Source organism: Haliotis rufescens, unplaced genomic scaffold (genome assembly GCF_023055435.1).
Source record: "Haliotis rufescens isolate VD_foot unplaced genomic scaffold, xgHalRufe1.0.p SCAF_8, whole genome shotgun sequence".
Classification (NCBI taxonomy): Eukaryota; Metazoa; Mollusca; class Gastropoda; order Lepetellida; family Haliotidae; genus Haliotis; species Haliotis rufescens.
This window is the reverse complement of record NW_025964372.1, coordinates 48035535-48057451: the sequence shown is the minus strand read 5'-3', so window position 1 is coordinate 48057451 and position 21917 is coordinate 48035535. Positions and strand designations below refer to the sequence as shown.

The window sequence follows — 21917 nt, the reverse complement described above, 5'->3', positions numbered from 1 at the left end:
CCGGAATCCAAATCAACCATTTTGTCCACCATCGTCAAGCCTGTTGGGTATTTTTCACGTATAATACCTGTTGAATGTTGTTTACTATAAACGTGTTGTGTACAGCGCCATTATCGATCATACAATCAGGAACTGGTGAAATGAATATCTGTAGAAATGCACCTGGAACTAGTGATGCATACTATATTTGGCGAACACTTTCAACGTGTTCCATCATGAGAGAATGAAACAATGATATTTTCGGAAATGTAACATCTTATCAGATATACACATATTTTAAAAGCGTAAACGTAGACTATTTTTTTTTTTTTATCTTTGGAGCCGTAGCTCCGGTTATAAGTCAAATGTTCCAATTAGCCTTATCTGGACAGGCACGCAGGGACGTATATCGTTGTTACATCCAAGTTTCATTCGATCAAGTTAACGAATAAAATGACGATATCATAATATTATGTTATCTTGTTTCGTAGACGAGCGAATCCGACCATTCAATACTCTCTTGCATGCTGAATACACGGTTATCTCCCCTGGTCTGCCGAGCTGAGGTTTATCTGACAGATGAAGTTGATTCTCCTGTCGCACTTGATGTCGACCCACTTGTTCTTCCGGCTGATAGCCAGGCAGTGTTCAGCCCCCGCAGCATTGTTTGGTTCCCTCTTCTTCCACATACGATGAAAGAAATGTTTCCTGGCCGAAAACCAGCGCCATGCTCCTTCTTTGGGAAGATCCGTCCCGCCCAGGAAGTAAAACTTCCCTGTTAAAAGACGAATGCGAATTATGAAGATTGTTGATTTGTTTGTTTGTTTTACATCGCAGTCAGCAATTATCTAGCAATATTACGACGGCCTGTAAATAATCGAGTCTTGACAAAAAAGTAACAATTGTTGCTGCTATGGTCAATGTCCCACGAGGTGGGGTTCTATGACACGCAATCACTGCAACCAAGTCATCCAACTTGGCACACGATACGTTTAGTCGCTTCTTAAGACAAGCATTGGTTACTGGCATTGTGTGAAATACTTTCGCGCCCTTCAAGCCAGAGTTAGTCACTGGTTTGGGTTTAATGCGCGTTTGAAAACTATACGGATCATATCACGGCGCGTCAGCTTAATGAGGAGGGAAGTCCAAAGTGATGCAGGTCTCAGACGTTTACCACTTTGGTGAAACCCACGAGCAGGTTGCTGACAAACCCAGAATGTAAATCATGGAAATACTGCCTAAACCAGCTGCCTAGCAACAACATGCTTAAAAACATACAGCGATAGATACAGCGCAATTTTGCTAGAGGGAACTGAAAGCACTGTTCTACGATTCATCCTCTCCTTAATCAAACTCACGTTGTAAAAAATCGTAAACAAGCAAGCTTATAACCATACATGGCAACACGACGCTATGCAGTCGGGATTTGCAGTAAAGCATTTCCTTGACTAAGCAAATCTACACTGGCTGTGATCTAAAATCAGTAATGCGTCCTGAAGGTTCCTAGATAGCCGAGCAGGTAGGAATATATTTCTCCTGTCAAACAGTTACTTCCGACTTTGGGGTAACTTGGGATCTATTCTTTCTTGGGTTCTCAGTGGGGAAGTGATGACGAAAGAATGAGTGAGTATGGTTTTACGCCGCTTTTAGCAATATTTCAGCAAAATCACGGCCGGGACGCCAGACATAGACCATGTGAGGAATTGGGGGGCAAGGGTGGCGCCGCGATTCGCTGTGCAGAGTTGCGTCCCTTTGGCACGCCAGAAACCTATGATTGTGGGTTCGAATCCCGGTTCGCCCCGATTATGTTTCAAGGTTTGTCAGCACCATACCCGTGCTCGTGGGTTTCACCGAAGTGGTAAACGTCTGAGACGTGCATCACTTCGGGCTTTCCTCCAACATTAAGCTGACACGCCGCGATGTAACTGGAATACTGTTAAAAGCGGCGTTAAACCCAACTAACTCACTCATTCACTCACTCGCTCAGAATATCACGTGATGTCAGCGAGAAGTCGCATAGTTGCTGATGCGGCGTTAGAAAACAATCGCTCATTCACTCCTGCAAGCATCATGCTGGATGACGAGTGAGTGAGTATAGTTTTACGCCGCTTTTAGCAATACTCCAGCAATATCACGACGGGGGACTCCAGAAATGGACTTCACACATTGTACCCATGTTGGAATCGAACCCGGGTCTTCGGCGTGACGAGCGAACGCTTTAACCACTAGGCGACCCCACCGCCCGTTCGATGAAAAGCCGAACAGGTTCTCGTCTTGACGTTTGTGTGAAACCCAGTGGTACGGGTATGATGCTTGCACTTCCAATATTTTTGTCTCGGGGAATATTGGACGTGAAACAAATATTTGGAAAAGAAGGTTATGTGACTCAAGGATGACGCTCACAGAAACACGGCTTTTATCTTGTGGAAATTCTTGGTTCGGTTGCCATCTTGTTCAGTGGGTGAAATCATGGTGTACCTCGTCACGATATGAACTCGTCCTCAAAGCTGCAAAAACACCCACTCACGCACACTAAAATGACATGCACTTCATACTCACCGCGTCTTTTCTTCACTTCATTGGTGACCAATCTACGGAGATAGCGGTTGTTTACCATGGCTAAGTTAGATCCCATCATACGGCAGTAAGTCTGGAATTATTCAAGACACAGTTACATAAACCAGACCAGGTCATTGTTTTCCAATATACATTACTCGTCACGATATGGCTGAGATATTGCCGATGTGACGTAAAGCATAAACTCACTCACTCACTGACACTCCAATATATATTAGCATTCGATGTTTGTTTGTTTGTAGTTTTACGCCGCACTCAGCAATATTCCAGCTATATGACAGCGGTCTGTAAATAATCGAGGCTGGACCAGTTAATCCAGTGATTGATATCATGAACATCGCTCCACGGAATTGGGATACGATGACATGCATCAACCAAGTCGAGCCTGACAACCCGATCCCGTTTGTCGCCTCTTACGACAAGCACAGTCGCCTTAAAAGGACAAGCATGGGTTGCTGAAGACCTATTCTATCCCGGATCTAAAAAGGTATATCCGCATTTGATTAAAAGTTGCTGATGTAGAGTTTTCGTTTTAATATTTTCGAATTATTGACCCTTCTCACAAACCTTGTGTCGTGACACAGAATATCATACCTGCCATAAGCCGTTTGGAAGGAATCGAGCATTGCGTTCGAACTGGCCACAATGAACAGATAACTGTTTTCTTCATATTTTCGATAGATGCAATTTGTGAATTTACAGATTCCCCGCTTAAATCTGCACATATTCACATATTTATCAAAATTAGATCAAAATACACAAAATAATATCTAAGGAAGGCATATTTTCGTTCCTAACGTAACCTTTTGGGGAGTGCCTGGCATGGATGGGGTGAAACGTTTAGAAACGTAAACGCATCTCAACTCTACTAATAGTGAGAGAGTATGTTTTACGCCGCTTTTAGCAATATTCCAGCAGTATCACAGCGGGGGATACCAGAAATAGGCTTCACACTTTGCATCCATGTCGGGAATCGAACCCGGGTCTTCGGCATGACGAGCGAACGCTTTAACCACTAGGCTACCCCACCGCCCTCCTCCACTAATAAACCATAAAAAAAACATTATTATTAATATAACATCAATGACAGAGAATAAACAGTTTCGATTAGTTTCAAAACAGATTGCATTTGGCATAAAAGTCAAACCGATTTGGAAATTATATGAATACTGATAAATGAAACGAGGTCCATCGTTTATCAGAGTAAGTGAATGGACGCTAGTCCGGATGGAATACCGTATGGGACACTCCCGCGCCTTTGTACATGAATACTTCATGTATTTGTTGGAGATGAGTGCGAGAGCTTAACGAGACTTTGAACACATTTTCAGTTTGAGGATGTCTAATATATGTGGAAGAAGGCCCAGTTGACGAAACGTTTGACGGTTACAACTGTGGTAAAAGTCCCGAACATGACATGCGGGTGAGGCTTCTAATCTACCCATGATCAGAGTCACGTGACGGAAGGAAAGCCTAGTGGTTCAAGTGTTCGCTGGTCTCGCCCAAGGCCCGGGTTCTATTTTCATAATGAGAACACTGTGTGAAGAACATTTCTGGTTACTCCCAACCGTGATACTGCCGGGATGTTGGTAAATGCGGCGTAAAACCATACCTTTCACCCTCAAATAACCACCCTTCTTTTGCCCCCAGCCCTTATGAAGTCCCACCCTAGCATCAGCCACACGATCGTCATGGGCTTAGATGAGACCATCGTTTACTTCATGTTGGTAAAAGAAGGTATTTCATTGAACTTACATAAGCTTCTGCCCATGAACCGACGAAGTTGGAGAACCAGAAGCAGTTGGACTTGGTGGACTTCTCCTTGGCTGGGAATTGTGTGAATCGCTCAGGACAGCCTATTTGGTAACAGAAAACATAAGCAAAATTGTATATAACTTCATACTTTGAAGTTTACAGTTTTTCTTTCATGCTGAATGGGTAGTAACGTGATCTGATATTTGGAGTTCACACACCTGTGAATGGACAAAACACGTTCACACGATGTGAACAATTTGTTTGTGAAATTGATCATGTGAACTTTTGCCGGAACTACCTTCCCAGGTTTCCCCGAATTCTCGATCTGTATTTACGATCAACTCGTTTTTCTATTTTATTTATAATCCCTGCATTTATCCGCAATATAATGCATTAATTTAGCATTTCTGCCTGGTAATGTAACATTTCATCTGACTTATGAATAAATAAATGCTTTGGTTCTGGTGTTTCATGTCGTCTAGCTACTACATGAAACAAAATGGATTGTCCTTACGGTGATTTGCATATGGAATGGCTGTCTTTTAATACTAATAACGCAAGTAAAGAAAATTAATTCTGTAAAATTACTGAGGTGAACGAAACTGATTTATTGAGCGATATTGACTTTGATGCCTTGTTTTCGGAAATGACAGGAATCTAGCAACAATGAAAACAATGCAGTGCTCAGATGTGGCCGCTGACACAGAGCAAACGCGACTGCTCCTCATAAAAAAAACTTGCCTGTTTTACCTATTCGTCATCGGAGACGAGAAAATATCCGTAGACGGAATTAGAAATCTACTCTTCCGGTTTCTGAGTTGGCCGACCTTCTCCGTGCATTCTAGGCCGAGAAGCGGCGGCACATGAGGAGTGAGGGGGCACAGAAATGAAGCTGGTCATACAGTAAGTAGGTCCATCTCAGGTGACAAGAAACACCAGCTAAGCAAAGTATTACAGCACACGCGACAAATCCCAAACTCCAAATATAACACACCCTGACGTTGAAAATTAACACAAAACACGCAAGTTTCAGAGCACTCAGTTCAATCCCCACCAGTCCATTCCGCATGGTCCGAATTGTTTTGCGATCATCCAAACACAAGCAACACATTCATAAATCGGTGATATTCCCAATTTGCTAGTGCCATGAGAGGGTTCACGCGTCGGGGTGTTTTCCATCAACGTCGTTTTCAACAGCAGTAACTATAAATTTCATCCTCATGCTCCCGTTCGACTCGAACCTCTTTACAAACACATGTGACGTCATATATAAACCGCGCTTGAAGGTTGACCTCGCCTCGGTGCATCGAGGTCATGTTTATATTTTTGTTCACCTTCCTGTAACCTATTTTTTAAGATTTGATTTATCCCAAATATTGTTTGTAAATTTGTTCAGAGAATGAAAATTTTATTATTGCTGGCATATAGCTAGATTATGTTTGTATATATTCAAAGAACTATTTTTCTTTGCGTTACTGAGTATGAGTGGGGAAACGTGTGTGACCGAGCCGGCAAATACCGACAAAATAACATTGTTGTAATGTTCTTCGGCGAAACCAGAGGACTTCAAATTCAAGCAAAACATTGTTACGATATTATTCGCCGAAGCAGGTAAACTACAAGGTATGAAATTATATCGTAACGAATTGAACGTCAGTTTGGATGGGTTCATTGAAGTGTGAACGATTTAAAAACGCTGGTTAAACTTTCGCAAGCTCGGAGGTTCACACAGTTTAACCAGCGCTTTTAAATCGTTCACACTTCAATGAACCCATCCAAACTGACGTTTAATTCTTTAGTATATATGTCAAAAGTAGAGTAAGTGATCAATACTCTCTACTATTGGTACTAGCGAACTAACTTGCTTCAGAAATGTTTGTTTTCGCAGTGATGTTTTGTTTCTTGTTAAACACCGCACTATTCCAGCGTTATGACGGCGGTCTGTAAATAATCGAGTCTGGACCAGACAATCCAGTGATTGATGTCATGAGCATCGATCCACGCAGTTGGGTTGGTTGGTTGGTTGTTTAACGTCGCACTCAGCAATATTCCAGCTATATGACGGCGGTCTGTAAATAATCGAGTCTGGTCCAGACAATCCAGTGATTGATATCATGAGCACCGATCCACGCAATTGGGATCGATGATATGCATCAAGTCAGCAAGCCAGACCACCCGATCCCGTTAGTCGCCTTTTACGACAAGCATAGTCATCTTTTACGGCAAGCATGGGTTGCTGAAGACCTATTTACCCCGGAATCTTCACGGGTCCGAAGCAGTTGGAATACGACAAGCGTCAAACAAGTCAGCGAGCCTCTTACCACAAGCATGGGGTGTTTTGATATTGTGACATTAGTGACACAACAGGCATATGACGAATGTATTGTACAATGCAAAAGATTCGAATAGTGATCATAATGTAAATCAATTTTGGATAAAATATTGAAATTGTAATTCTACATTCCTTTAACCTCAACACGCTAACAGTTACAGATATATTTGACGTATTGTACATTTTCTTTAACATTAACATGTGTTCATTAATTAAACAGCTGAAATATTTTCCCGGAGCGGTATATATACTACTCATATGAACACACGATTTTTTTCATATGACTATATTTAAGCTGTCTAGGCATGATACATTAACTATAGTCATTTGTAAAAAGAATTGGGTGTTCTTTAACATATTTTGAGTAGTATATAAAAATCATGTTTTCGCTTGTTTATCGACACGGATTTCATTTATGAAATACAAATATATTTAAACCGTATATAAAACCTCCTATTCTTAGAAAAGTATACATATGGTCCTTTTTCTTAAATCAACCAACAAATCAAGCAATCAAGTTATCACTTTGTTGTGGGAGGGACATTATGTTATTATGGGGACAAATAAACATTGGTTTAGACTCTCATCTTGGCTTGCTGATCAATCTTACCGTTTCTGGAATCAAACAGTATCGAACTTCGGTAGGTGTCTCCAAGAGGTTGCAGCTGCTCCTGAATATCCTTCAGGTCTATCAACGTCTGTACTTGGCGGGCACCTGTTGTGTCGATTTGCCTAGACATCGTTTGTTCCATTTCATTAAGATGCACGGAAAGTCTGTCAGCTCGCTTGTTGAGGAATTCAACTTTTTTCTTCAACTCCTCTACAACAAAGGTTTCTGAGTCCGAACGGGCTGTAGGATACACACTTTTACGTGTCCAGTCTGTTTGTTTTGTGTTAATATCACTGGACCTGGGTTCCAATTTCGTATTGTCTTCGGATATATTTTTCGGAGGAATATTCTGCAAATTTGTCTGACCATCAGGAACTTTCAGACCCGATGAAGCTGATGAACTCGGTCGGTACGTAGATGTCGTTGTTGGTAAGGGTCCATCTTCCTCGCCAAGGTAATTAGGAACAGAAGAACAGCCGTTAGTTTCAAAAGAGTTTTCATACCTCACCGGCATCTGTGCATCCAAAGTATCAGTAGTTCTGTGTCCAACATATACTGGTAGTACCGTGCAGTTATTATTGACAACTTGTGCAGAAGGAGTATTACCATTGTTTCCATTTCCAAACTTGTCGTTGAGCCTTGGCAATGTTAAATTATCAGTGCGGTTCTGTCTGTTCGTACTGATGACAGCCATGCTGGAGATCGCCTCCATCAGCAATACAACGGCTACTACTCGAAACAGAGCGGCTGAATGTAACGCCATGGTGAGTGAGTAAAGAGGCTACGGAATGTCAACATTGTAGGAAGTCCTGACTTTTATACAGGTTCAAGGGAAGTAGAGGGAATTCAGGGCCGAGGGACAGCTCCTGGGACGTCCGTCGGTCATGAGGAAGACTATATGTGGTAGTGCGTTTACACATGTCCCTGTTGCCCCAGGTCTCCACTATCAGGACGGCGATTACCATTTCGACCTTTGATCATTTCATAGTTCAGCTTTCATTCAGCCAGCTGTTCTGAAGTTGGTAACACACACACACACACACACACACACACACACAAAACACACACACAACACACACCTCTCATGTTTTTAAGAAATAGGTTTATCTTAATTATATCAAGTTGGTTAATGTAACAAACATATAATTATTTATTTTTCTACTTTGGACACCGGTTACCCTATCTACCACGACAAACGTTAGGGAAAACACACACACAAACACGCACACGCACGCACACACACACACGCACGCACGCACGCACGCACGCACGCACACACCTCATATTTTTAAGAAATAAGTTTATCTTAATTATATCAAGTTGGTTAATGTAACAAACATATAATTTATTTTTCATCTTTGTACACCGGCTACCTTATAACACACGACAAATGTTCGGGAAAACACGCACACGCACGCACGCACACGCACGCGCACGCACGCACGCACGCACACACCTCATATTTTTTTAGAAATAGGCTATCTTAATTATATCAAGTTGGTTAATGTAACAAACATATAATTTATTTTTCATCTTTGTACACAGGCTACCTTATAAAACACGACAAATGTTCGGGAAAACACGCACACGCACGCACACACACACGCACGCACGCACACAAATAAAATAAAATATTTTATGTTACTTATAGATCACATTGAACGTATCGGCACTGAAATACCATGGCAATAAACAGATCGACGTATAAACGTCTTTGGACGCAGGAACGGAACGTCACAAAACGTTCACAACCAATGGGAGCGGCGAGACGTCACACAAACACCACATCACGACCTGATGCGTGCATGGCGGATAAGGCGAGCTGTGACTCCTCCAGCAGGTTTGGTGTCACCAGGAAGTGACGCTGTGATAGATGCTTGCGTCGCTGCAAGGACCCGTATTAGATACATCGCATTGGAAAACATACAAGCCATTGCATTTCATTTGTTTACTTCATAACGTTGGGTTCACAAAATACCCTGTAGCGCCACATGAAGTATGTGATCAAGTCGGAACAATACTATCCAATGCATTTGAGATTTCTCTCTTGACAAGTGACTTCCACGAGGGCTTCCAGGCTACTACTGTCGAGGATGCATTACTAACAGAGCATGTGAGGTCACAGAAGTGTTACTTTATTACTTTGTTTGTATTTAACTTTGTTTACCGGAAGTATACCGGGGGGTCAAAGGTCCGTCATAGACTGTGCCATTTGTAGGTTCCCTGTGTTCTGATCGTGTACCCCTTGTTTAAGAGGTTCAAAAGGATTTAGTCGACAATTATTTATAGTTTCATGTCCCAATCACCCCGGATGTATTAATAATTTATTTACATCTCACTACAAACATTTTCAGTGTAGTCTTAACAGCCATTAGTTTAGACAAGGTTACACAACAATTGATAACATGTTTATATTGCACAGTATTGTGCAAAGACACGTAAATGTAAAAGGGGGATATTCCTTCCAATATGTGTAGACTTTGCAAAAGAACTGACACTGTACAAAGAAAAAGGCTATGGGCCATTTTAAACACTTATGATCCAATTTATAAAATTAATAATCTATTCAGTAACATCTATGAGAATATTCAAGGGTATGTAAGGAATAATCATGATTGTTCAGAAACCTTTGATATACAGGCCGGATATAAGACAAGATTGTTTTTTATAGTCCCTTTTCATTTTCATTATTTATAAATGAACTAGCAACTCAAATTAAAAATAACTGCACGAATGATTAAAAGTACACCCGGATATGGTTCATTTATGTCCTGTAATATTTGCAGATGATATTGTGTCAATTTCAGTTATGTGTGGTCTACAGAAACAAAATTAAGAAAACAAACAATTATCGTGAACAATGGAAATTAACGGTAAATATGGATAAACAAAGGTAACTGTATTTAGAGACTGAGGGCAAATTATCAAAATATGAACAATTTTGAACAAATAGAAAGAGTACACTTAAAAGCATGTAAGAAATTTGTAAAAACAAATATACATATCATGGTTATATCATGAATGTGGCAGATATCCTTTATATATTTTACAATATTAAATTTAAAAATACGCTGCCTTGGATCCGTGTTTTCAATTCCATTCAACAAAGTTTTATTTAGCCAAATTGAAGCACACTAACACCTTCCATTTTACAATATGCTCGAAGTGAGTGAGGTATTTGGGTTTAACGCCGCTTTGAATAGTACTGGCAAACATAGCATGTAAGCCATGAACATACTGCCTAGCAACAACATGCTTCAAAAAGAATCACAGCGATAGAGGAATTGTACTCGAGGCAATTCATTAATTGTAACCACTGTTCTACGATTGATCTGCTCCTAAATCCAACTCTCGTCGTACAAGTTCGTATACACGGAACCTGAAACCCCACGGGATGGTGCTGACAAACCAAGAAACGTAACCGGGCGAACCGGGATTCGAACCCACAATCATAAATTTCTGGCGAATTGATGCGCCTTAGAAGACTGGTCCAATTGCGCCCCCAATAAGCCAGGAGACAACTGGGCGCGATACGGCGTCTAAGGGACTGCAATTATCCGTGAAGAGTTGCAGTCCTTATTTGTGCCAGGATCCTATGACCATGGGTTGAATCCCAGTTTCGGCCTTATTGTGATTGTGTTGTCATCACCACACGTGTACTTGAGTTGTTAGTTATGATTGTGGGTTCGAATCCCGATTCGCCCCGATTATGTTTCTAGGTTTGTCAGCACCATATCCGTGCTCGTGGGTTTCACCGAAGTGGTAAACTGTCTGAGACCTGCATCACTTCAGGCTTTCCTCCCACATTAGGCTGACACGCCGCGATATAACTGGAATAATGTTAAAAGCAGCGTTAAACCCAACTCACTCACTCCTAGTGGTAAAGGGATAAAAGTCCTGCCTCACTTTGATCTTTCCTCCAACATCAAGTTGCAGTGATGCAACTGAAATACTGCAAAATAACTCAAAGCAGCTTTAAACCTGAGTCATGTACTGCAACAAAGACCTTGTCCTCGTGTTTGAGTAGGCGTCACAAGTATGTCATGTTGACATTGTGTAAGGATATCTCGCTGTGAAGATCCGTATCCATCATCAAAATGCCCCATTTCAGGGAGGTGATTCCTGTTCCTCAAATTATGTCCACATTTGCCACTAAACATAAACGAACGTCTTACTTCCCCCGTATGGAGTATTGTGTGGGAGGTCAGCTTGGGTTTTTGACCCGTGTGGTTTGTAAATACTATTTATTATTTCTTCTCCTCACAACAATGCGGGGACGGTCAGGTAGCCAAGTGGTTAAAACGTTCGCTCGTCACGCCGATGACCCGGGTTCGATTCCCCACATGGGTACAATGTGTGAAGCCCATTTCTGGTGTCCCCCACCGTGATATTGCTGGAATATTCCTAACAGCGGCGTAAAACCATACTCACTCACTCACTCACTCACTCACTCACACACCAATGGAACCGAGGAGGTTTATTACTTTAAACCACATTCATCATTTCAAAAAGATGTTACCTTACTCACACATACAAGCTGTACATTGCCTGGCAAAAGAAAGTAAACACACATGTTTGATGGTGACTGAAAACAAGCACCAAATGGTTATTGGGTGGTGATGCGTTTGATACGGGTATCATTAGTTGTGTTTTGAACATTAAGTCTGAAGTATTTCGGCGACTGTGTTCAGCCTAGTAATAGTAACGTTTGCAATTGTTTGGTAAAATCCAATTTTCAAGTGTATGCTTTTTTCCGGGCTTTTTTTTCAGGTTTCGAGAATGTCAATGCTTTGTCATTGGGAAGCAGGGAGTGAGTGAGTATGGTTTTACGCCGCTTTAAGCAATAATCCAACAATATCACGGCTTCATACATTGTACCCATGTCGGGAATCGAACCCGGGTCTTCGGCGTGACGAGCGAACGCTTTAACCACTAGGCTACCCGACCGCCCCTGGGAAGCAGGGAGGGAACACTTGCTAAGAACACTCATTAAGGAGATAAACATTAAGTGTTTTCAGAGTTTGGGGATATATTGAATATTTGATTTCGGATAGTTTCATTTCGAACTGAAGACGTTGCAGGACATGTTAACGTGTACGGGCATCACTACTCAAATCTGAAAACACATAGTTGTCGACATTGCAAAATACAAAAGTAGATTTCTACGTGTACTCTCAAAGTTGTGAGACAGACATGACGTCACTCTGATGGCTCCCTGGAATGTGACGACGTCATGATAACTCAACCGACCTGGTAAGCAAAAAAAAATCGAAGTTGATATGATAAATATTGAACAAACTTAATATCTAATAAACGCGGTATTCATTTTGCCAAACCGAATGTCACAGGTTGTTCTTTAAAATCTGATTGAGAACAGAGATATTTATCCACAGATATATTTATATACAGTGAGTAGTCCCACTGAAATCTAACATCCTCGATATTGCAGTAAAATTGCACGTGTTTGTTTGCTTTTCAAATATGTGATTTAGAAAAACACATCAAGAAAAGTATTCATACGCATTGAAAAGTCCGTTAGATCTCCGAGGTTCGAATCCCATTTGAGAATATTTTCAACCAATTAGATTACGACGCACATTGTATCATAAAATCTATTCGCCATAAGGTCAGTGACGACAGAGCGAAACAGTGATCCATGGTGATTGGACACAGCATGGAATATCTACGGAAGCATAACCACATTTGTTGATGTTGTGGAATTAAATTGCTAACGTCAGCAAAACATGTACAAACGTCTAACATAGATCCTCATATATAAAGTTAGAAGTTCCGGATATAAACCTAATTGTTCCGGATATAAATTTGAGAGCTGTTGTTCCGGACGTACAGCTTACAGTTCCGTACATACGGCTCGTGTATCACTGCCATCACGCTTCCTTTCAGAAGAACCCTCGGATGGGAGTTGAGTGAGTGAGTGAGTGAGTTGGGCTTAACGCCGCTTTTAACAGTATTCCAGTTACATCACGGCGTGTCAGCTTAATGTGGGAGGAAAGCCCGAAGTGATGCAGGTCTCAGACGTTTACCACTTCGGTGAAACCCACGAGCACGGGTATGGTGCTGACAAACGTAGAAACATAATCGGAGCGAACCGGGATTCGAACCCACAATCATAGGTTTCTGGCGTGGCCAAGGGACGCAACTCTGCACAGCGAATCGCGGCGCCTTAGACGACTGGGCCACCCGTGCCCCCGGATGGGAGTTGAAGTAGCGTACAATAATTGTCCCCCTGAGAGGATATTTAAGCCTGTGTCATTCAAAGTTATTCTTATGCCTGTAACTAACAGATCTGCTTATTGTAAGCTTCATCTAATCATGCAACCAATTGTCAGAGACTAAAGGCTTGATGTAAATCTTGCTGGGAACGATGCAGGTGGCAGAAGTAGTGCCCCTAGGAAAGTGGCCTAAGTTTGTTTGCTGGAGATCTGTAGTCCGACCTTCATATGGTGTCTGTTCTGAAAAGGATTAGTCTGATTTTTTTTACTGTTTTCACATTAGTTTTAAAGACAAAGCAGTGATAAGTAATAGTAAGGTTACCGTCCGTTGTTGACAGGTCGTTATCGACCTTGTATTAATATCATCATGTAAACCCACTACCTTTCCTAGTCACAATATGACCTTCCGGCGTGACCGACGTGACCTCTCTCACTCGTACCAAAAGAAGAGGCACCTTAACGAAGGAATTCAGGGCAAACTATCATCTGTAGATATCAGCCGCACAAGAGCAATGATATTGTGATAATTCAAATAGAAAAACATTCTACGTTTTCGCTTATATTAGTTTTATCGCTTTGGTTGCGTCTTGAATTATTCATGCTTTGGCAAGAGGTGAGGAGAAATAGTGTTTAACGTCGCGTCCAAGATTATTGCACTTATACAGCGACGTGCATGCACGTGTATGTGTGTGTGGCTGCTTGTACTAGTCCGGACTGATGCCGATTTATAGTGCACTGAGATACCATGCCGCAGTTTAACATGAATACCCCACTCAGACACAGTATACTGACTCCGAGCCGACCAGTCCTTTGTTTTAGCCTCTCAATCACAAGTACCATCTTTTAACGTCTTTTGGTATGACGCGGCTGGGGATCGAACCTTCCGCTCTCCGGGCGGACGCTCTACCATTAGACCACGGAGGCGGTCGCTTTGGCAAGACGTTTTGTACAGTCAATATATGTGGCAATGTGTATAACTCCCAGTCATTTCTGTTAATGTGTTTGACAACAACGCCATTTAGATGTACACTTTTTGTTCGGGTTTATGTGCATTTGATTGGCTAAAATGTTTCCATAAACCGTACATATAAATGGTATTAAAATCCCCTAAACTAGTAACATAAATAAAACATTAATAAACAATGTATCATCACAGTTCTATTATTGCAATTATTTTAGAAAAATACACATGTAAGTTGCCATAGTGACAAGTCCATTCTAATTCTCTCCAATCATTTATGCTGGCATTGTAACCATTGTTCAACGTAATCATGCCATTTTTTAAGTAAACCGTAATTCTACATTATATAAAAAAATACTACCCATCAAAAGTTGAGACTCACCAGCGTAAATGTAGCCACTCACTATACTCAACTGTTCCAAACCAGATAATGCCAAATATTCTAAACTTTGTACAGGTACTGTTTACACATGAACTGATGTGGCGTAAAACCAAATCTGTAACGGTGAAAAGATTAGAGTTTTGAGTTCATTAATTGATAAAACCCAGTGAAATGTCGCAAATTTTTAAACAAAACTTCGCACCAAAACGCAGCTGTTCACATGCACGATAATGCACGTGTTTTAGCAGCAATTTGACGCGGGTTACTCGTGCAATTCATCTTTATAAGGATTGCATTTGGCTCCTCTGAGTTAGTGGAGAAATTCTTCTTTGATGCAAGCATGGGTACAGGGAGAAGTCTCCGTATTGAGCAACGACATCAAGCCTTGGCACTGCTACAAGATGGCAGATCACAACGGTATGTTGCCAGACGTCTTGGCGTATCCCAAAAGGCAGTTTCCAACCTCTGGGTACGCTTTCAACAGACCAACTCCGTCCAGTATCGACCTAGGTCGGGTAGGCCCAGGGTTCAAGATATTGTAAGTATATTTTGAAGGTTGAGCAAACCACCCCTGATTCCATGGCGATTAGGGAGATACCCATTAAACATCCATGTTAAGTTAAGAATGGTATCATATTGGTGTAAATTAGTTCTATCAGAAACCAAATTATCAGGTATAATGTACACTCAGACTTATGTTGAAACTCCGAATTGACAACTCAGAGTTGACGTTCCCACTTGTAAATGAAATCCAACGTATTTTACAAAGTACAGGTCTGAATCACATTTGACTGTCTCAGCAATTTCCCAGTGTACAATGGAATTGTCCTCATAGATCAATTTTTACAAAGTTGTAGGAGAAGTAAAGTTAATTCCTCAAAAGGACGCCATTATAATTTGTACGAAGATATGCTCTAAATGTTTATATTATTTACCTCATAATTTAAGCATTTGACTTACAATAATCAGACCCACCAACCAACGACTCCCAATTGAACCTGGTAGATGGCATAACCTCAATAGGGAACATAGACTTTGTACTCTCTGTAAAATTTAAATTGGTGATGAATTTCATTTTATACTAGAATGCCATGAATGAGACAATTTAAGAAATAAATATCTCCCATTATATTGTAAATATTCAAAACTGAAAAATTGGTTTCACTTATGACTTGTTTTCATAAACCTCTTCTCTTACGACTAGCCCAGTATGTAAAATGTGGACTGCGTATGCTCCACTAACTATTGTCTCATTTAGTTGTATATATGCCTCGCTTGTTAATTTCTCTATATCACCACGGTGATTCATGAGAAATAAGCATCTTCTTCTTCAGTAACAAATAGGCAGCAACATAATGAAATAATGAAGTAATGGGGTCGTACCGGCATTTACGTCATGTTGGTATGGGGTTTCAGCCACACATGTTTTGCCAAAATTGTTCGTCGGAAATAATAGACGGTTGGAACAATAGAGTGATGTCACAAGAATTATTTATGTCAGTATATATAGACTAAGTGGTAAAGCAACTGAACTGAAATAGAAGCCTTGAATATTGACAGAAATCGACAAATATTTTTTTTTAAATACCATAATGGTACTGTACCATCGATTATACGAAACACACTTTTAATGCTTTCAATTCCATGTGTGATGTGCCACTATCGTTTGAATTAATCCATGTTTCCGTGTGAAATGGCGTTGAAATCTGTTACCACGTCAAACGTATTTACACGCAGCGTTTTATTTGTTACGATTCACATATTTTAATGTTGAAATGTATACCGCTTGTAGAAGAAACAAATTATCCAGAAAAAAATAATCATGCATTAACAAACCTGACACACACTTATGATGCTCAATCCGTAATCTGTAGGTTTGTTGACTTAATATCCATTGGTATTGCGCTGTGCCTCTTATCTGTTCAAAATCGCACCCGACAGCAGTAGGATATTCTACACGTCAATGATAAAATCTAAATTAATAACCCAATCATTGATTAAATAATTATCCCAAAGAAGAGAAAACGTCAAATGGGAACTACTGATTGCTATATTCCAGACGCCATCGTCCGAACACACACATTATAGACGGGGACAGAGGGTGAATACCACTAATTACACCTTAAAGCAATACACTGGTGACCAGGGGATTGACAACAACCACAGATGATAGGGTTTTGCTTTTTCGGATAATGAGTGAGTGAGTGAGTGAGTTGGGTTTTACGCCGCTTTTAACAGTATTCCAGTTATATCACGGCGTGTCAGCTTAATGTGGGAGGAAAGCCCGAAGTGATGCAGGTCTCAGACGTTTACCACTTCGGTGAAACCCACGAGCACGGGTATGGTGCTGACAAACCTAGAAACATAATCGGGGCGAACCGGGATTCGAACCCACAATCATAGGTTTCTGGCGTGCCCAAGGGACGCAACTCTGCACAGCGAATCGCGGCTCCTTAGACGACTGGGCCACCCGTGCCCCCTCGGATAATGACATCCCAATAATCCCCATAATGACAACAATGATGTTGCACAATATGTAATTAGGATTTCTGAAAAAAAAGAAAGGTATTTTAAGTTTTGAACACATGCAGACGTATTTGCTATGCACATTAACATTTTCTTTGAACCTTGTGAACTTAAATTTCTCTGGATAGTTACTTTGGCAACCTATATAGATTTTGTTAAGATTCAATCATTCCGACACCTGGCATTGTAGAGTGAAAATGTTCAAGTTTAACATCGCATCAGCAATCTTTCAGTTTACAGCAACGACATTGAAAAGTTTGTTTTAGTATCGTTACAAATGAGCTTTAATTATTGTTAAATATTGTTGCATTTTATATTGTACCGCGTAGGTTCCAACAGGTTATTATTACATCAGTAGGCACAGTATCGTCTTATGTACCTCCGTTGTTTTTCAGAGAGTGATATGACTTGTAAAATGTTTGGTACAACGACATATATACTAGCCACATAAAGAAACTGTGCACGGAGAAAATATATTCTGGATTGAAATACAACACAGCAAGAACAAAATGAAGCAGACGCTGTAGCAGCTGAATGATCGGACCATAAGAAAATGTCAACGGGACCTGAACAACATCTGTTACGATGACGTCAGAAGATCAAAATGGAGTAGGGGGTCATACGACAAAGTCACAAAGTCAATAACGGGTATGACCACCCTGTGCGTGAATCACAGCAGTGCATCGGCGACGCATGGAGTCCACCAAATGGGCATGGAAGGCCTGGGGAATGGCCTGCCATATCCTCCTCAAATCCTGTGCCAAGTCAGGGACGTTATCTGGAGGATGTGGAAGACGACGCAGACGGCGCTCCATTTCATCCCACACATGCTCTATTGGGGAGAGATCTGGAGAAATTGCAGGCCATGGCAATAACTTGACATTGTTATGGTGAAGGAAATCCATTGCGACCCTAGCCGTGTGAGGACGAGCGTTGTCCTGTTGAAATGTCAATCCCGGGCCATGACGTTGCAGGAAAGGAATGACCACAGGCCTCAGAATCTGATCTCTGTAGCCAACACCGGTGAGATTGCCCTGAACAACCACCAAAGGGGTTCTGTGCCGTGCTGTTATCCCACCCCAAATCATCACAGAGCCACCTCCAAAACGATTCCTCTCCACAATACAGTTGCGTGCATAACGTTCTCCCAAACGCCGGTAGACAATTTGGCGCCCGTCACTGTGGGAAATGTTGAACCTCGATTCATCTGTCAAGACAACATTTCTCCACCATATTCGAGGTTGGCGAACATGATTTCGACACCATCTTAGACGGTTGACTCGATGACGGTGTGTCAGGATGGGACGTATGGCAGGGCGTCGTGGTCGAATCCAGTACTGACGTAAACGATTCCTGACAGTGTTGGGATGGATACGGCGCAGTCCAGGAATTGTCTGGGACGTCGTTACTGCCGTTTGGAACCTGTGTCGAAGATGTGTAACTCGAATCCATCTGTCCTGTCATGGCGTCGTTACTCGGGGACGTCCTGAACGTGGGTGGTCGGCAACGTCATTTGTGTTCTGATAACGCCTCACCAATGCCGATATCGTGTAACGATGGCATTGGAAATGTGTTGCCACCTGTTGTTGCCTCATTCCTGCTCGGATCATTCCAATGGCTTCATGACGCTGTGCAGCTGTCAATCTTGGCATGATTTGCTTGTGATATGCTTGTGTCTGCGCCTGAGAAGTTTTGAATTTTTGAATGACCACAGATCATGCTTTCCAAAGTGACAGCGAATTTTGAGTTGCACATGCTGTGTACAGCTGCACGGGATGCACGTGCAGTAACACATTGCACGTCCATAGGCCCCCATCAATGACGTCATATCGCATGGCCCGTGCATGAGCGTTTGAATGTCTCCATTAACTGCTGTGTTCAAACCCATCTTTCATATATGGACGGTGTGCCCTTATATCTATATTTTCTCCGTGCACAGTTTCTTTTTTGTGTTTTGATAGGCAGATTTTGGTATGATGTTCGTGGTAGCATTTGTCACGCTGACATCCTTACGCCATTTAAAGCACAGCTAGTCACATTTTGTCAACGTTCATACACATACATTTACTGAACCAATCTGACAGGTTGATCTATTTTTATAAAAGAAGATTTATGACTGATGAACAAGCCAGAGGAAGGCCCACGTGCCTCTTGGCAGGTAAAAATAGGGATGTTTCGGTTATTCTGTGGAGACCTCACTTATTGCCCCATGTTTATGTACATAATGTACAGTGTATTTTCCGTAACTACCAACAGGTGTCGCACCTGTAATGTTCACTTAATACACGCGTGAGAATGGCCATCCGTATACTATCTTCTTCAATTAATCAGTCTGTTTATATTCAATACGGGTCCGTTTGTAATTATGGGCGGCGATATCTGACGTGACACCTGCTGGGAATTTTGTAAACCGACACAAATACACTGCTCAGTTCTTTCTATTAAAACATTTTTTTGTCAAAACAATAGTGAGAGAGAATAGTTTCGTGTAAGAAGTTTTTTCTGACATTATTTTACAAACGTTGGCACGCACATAAAAACATCAGGCCACGTTAGCCTTTGAGACACACCCATTAACAAAGCCCATATAAATGCGTAAATAAAACATACAATGGCATATGTACACTGCCAGTTGTTTACAGACCCAAGCAGCCATACAAACAGCATAAGCCTTACATTCACCACCTACACATCTACACAGCATTAACCTTGCATTCACTACCCACATATACACAGCATAGACAATACATTCACTACCCACATATACACATATCATAGACAATACATTTACTACCCACATATACACACATCATAGACAAAACATTCACTACCCACATATACACACATCATAGACAATACATTCACTACCCATATATACACACATCATAGACAATACATTCACTACCCACATATACACACATCATAGACAATACATTCGCTACCCACATATACACACATCATAGACAATACATTCACTACCCACATATACACACATCATAGACAATACATTCACTACCACATATACACACATCATAGACAATACATTCACCACCCACATATACACACATCATGGACAATACATTCACTACCACATATACACACATCATAGACAATACATTCACTACCACATATACACACATCATAGACAATACATTCACTACCCACATATACACACATCATAGACAATACATTCACTACCCATACATACACACATCATAGACAATACATTCACTACCCATACATACACACATCATAGACAATACATTCACTACCCACATATACACACATCATGGACAATACATTCACTACCACATATACACACATCATGGACAATACATTCACTACCACATATACACACATCATGGACAATACATTCACTACCCACATATACACACATCATGGACAATACATTCACTACCACATATACACACATCATGGACAATACATTCACTACCCACATATACACACATCATGGACAATACATTCACTACCCACATATACACACATCATAGACAATACATTCACTACCCACATATACACACATCATGGACAATACATTCACTACCACATATACACACATCATGGACAATACATTCACCACCCACATATACACACATCATGGACAATACATTCACTACCCACATATACACAGCATAGACAATACATTCACTACCCACATATACACACATCATAGACAATACATTCACTACCCATACATACACACATCATAGACAATACATTCTCTACCCACATATACACACAGCATAGCCAATACATTCACTACCACATATACACACAGCATAGACAATAAGTTCACTACTCATATAGACACACAGCATAGACAATACATTCGCTACCCGCATACACACAACCTAGACAATACATTCACTGCCCACATACACACACATCATAGACAATACATTTACTAACCATATAGACACACAGCACAGCCGTTCATTCACTACCGATATCGACACACAGCATAGACAATACATTCGCTAACCATATAGACACACAGCACAGCCGTTCATTCACTACCGATATCGACACACAGCATAGACAATACATTTACTAACCATATAGACACACAGCACAGCCGTTCATTCACTACCGATATCGACACACAGCATAGACAATACATTCGCTAACCATATAGACACACATCATAGACAGTACATTGACTACCCACATATACACACAGCATCACCGTACATTCGCTACCCATATAGAGACACAGCATCGCCGTACATTCACTACCCATATAGACACACAGCTTAGCAGTACATTCACTACCCATATATACACACAACATAGCCGTACATTCGCCACCGATATAGACACACATCATAGCCGTATATTCACTTCCGATATAGACACAAAGCATAGCCGTACAATCACTTCCCATATAGACACACAGCATAGCCGTACATTCACTACACATATAGACACACAGGATAGCCGTACACTCACTACACATATAGACACACAGGATAGCCGTACATTCACTACCAATATAGACACACAACGTAGACAATACATTCAGTACCCATATAGACACACAA

The 21917-nt window shown here is 41.1% G+C and overlaps 1 protein-coding gene across 1 annotated transcript; it reads right to left on the bottom strand.

Annotated features, from left to right (window-relative positions):
* Nucleotides 1-518: 518 nt before the first annotated feature.
* Nucleotides 519-8218, bottom strand: LOC124152727 (ladderlectin-like). Its single transcript, XM_048389846.1, has 5 exons — nt 8068-8218; nt 7254-7493; nt 4312-4412; nt 2539-2629; nt 519-754 (listed from the first exon to the last, which is right to left on the bottom strand). Exons 1-5 carry the CDS (start codon nt 8216-8218, stop codon nt 519-521), a joined length of 819 nt encoding a protein of 272 aa, XP_048245803.1.
* Between the last annotated feature and the right edge of the window lie 13699 nt (nt 8219-21917).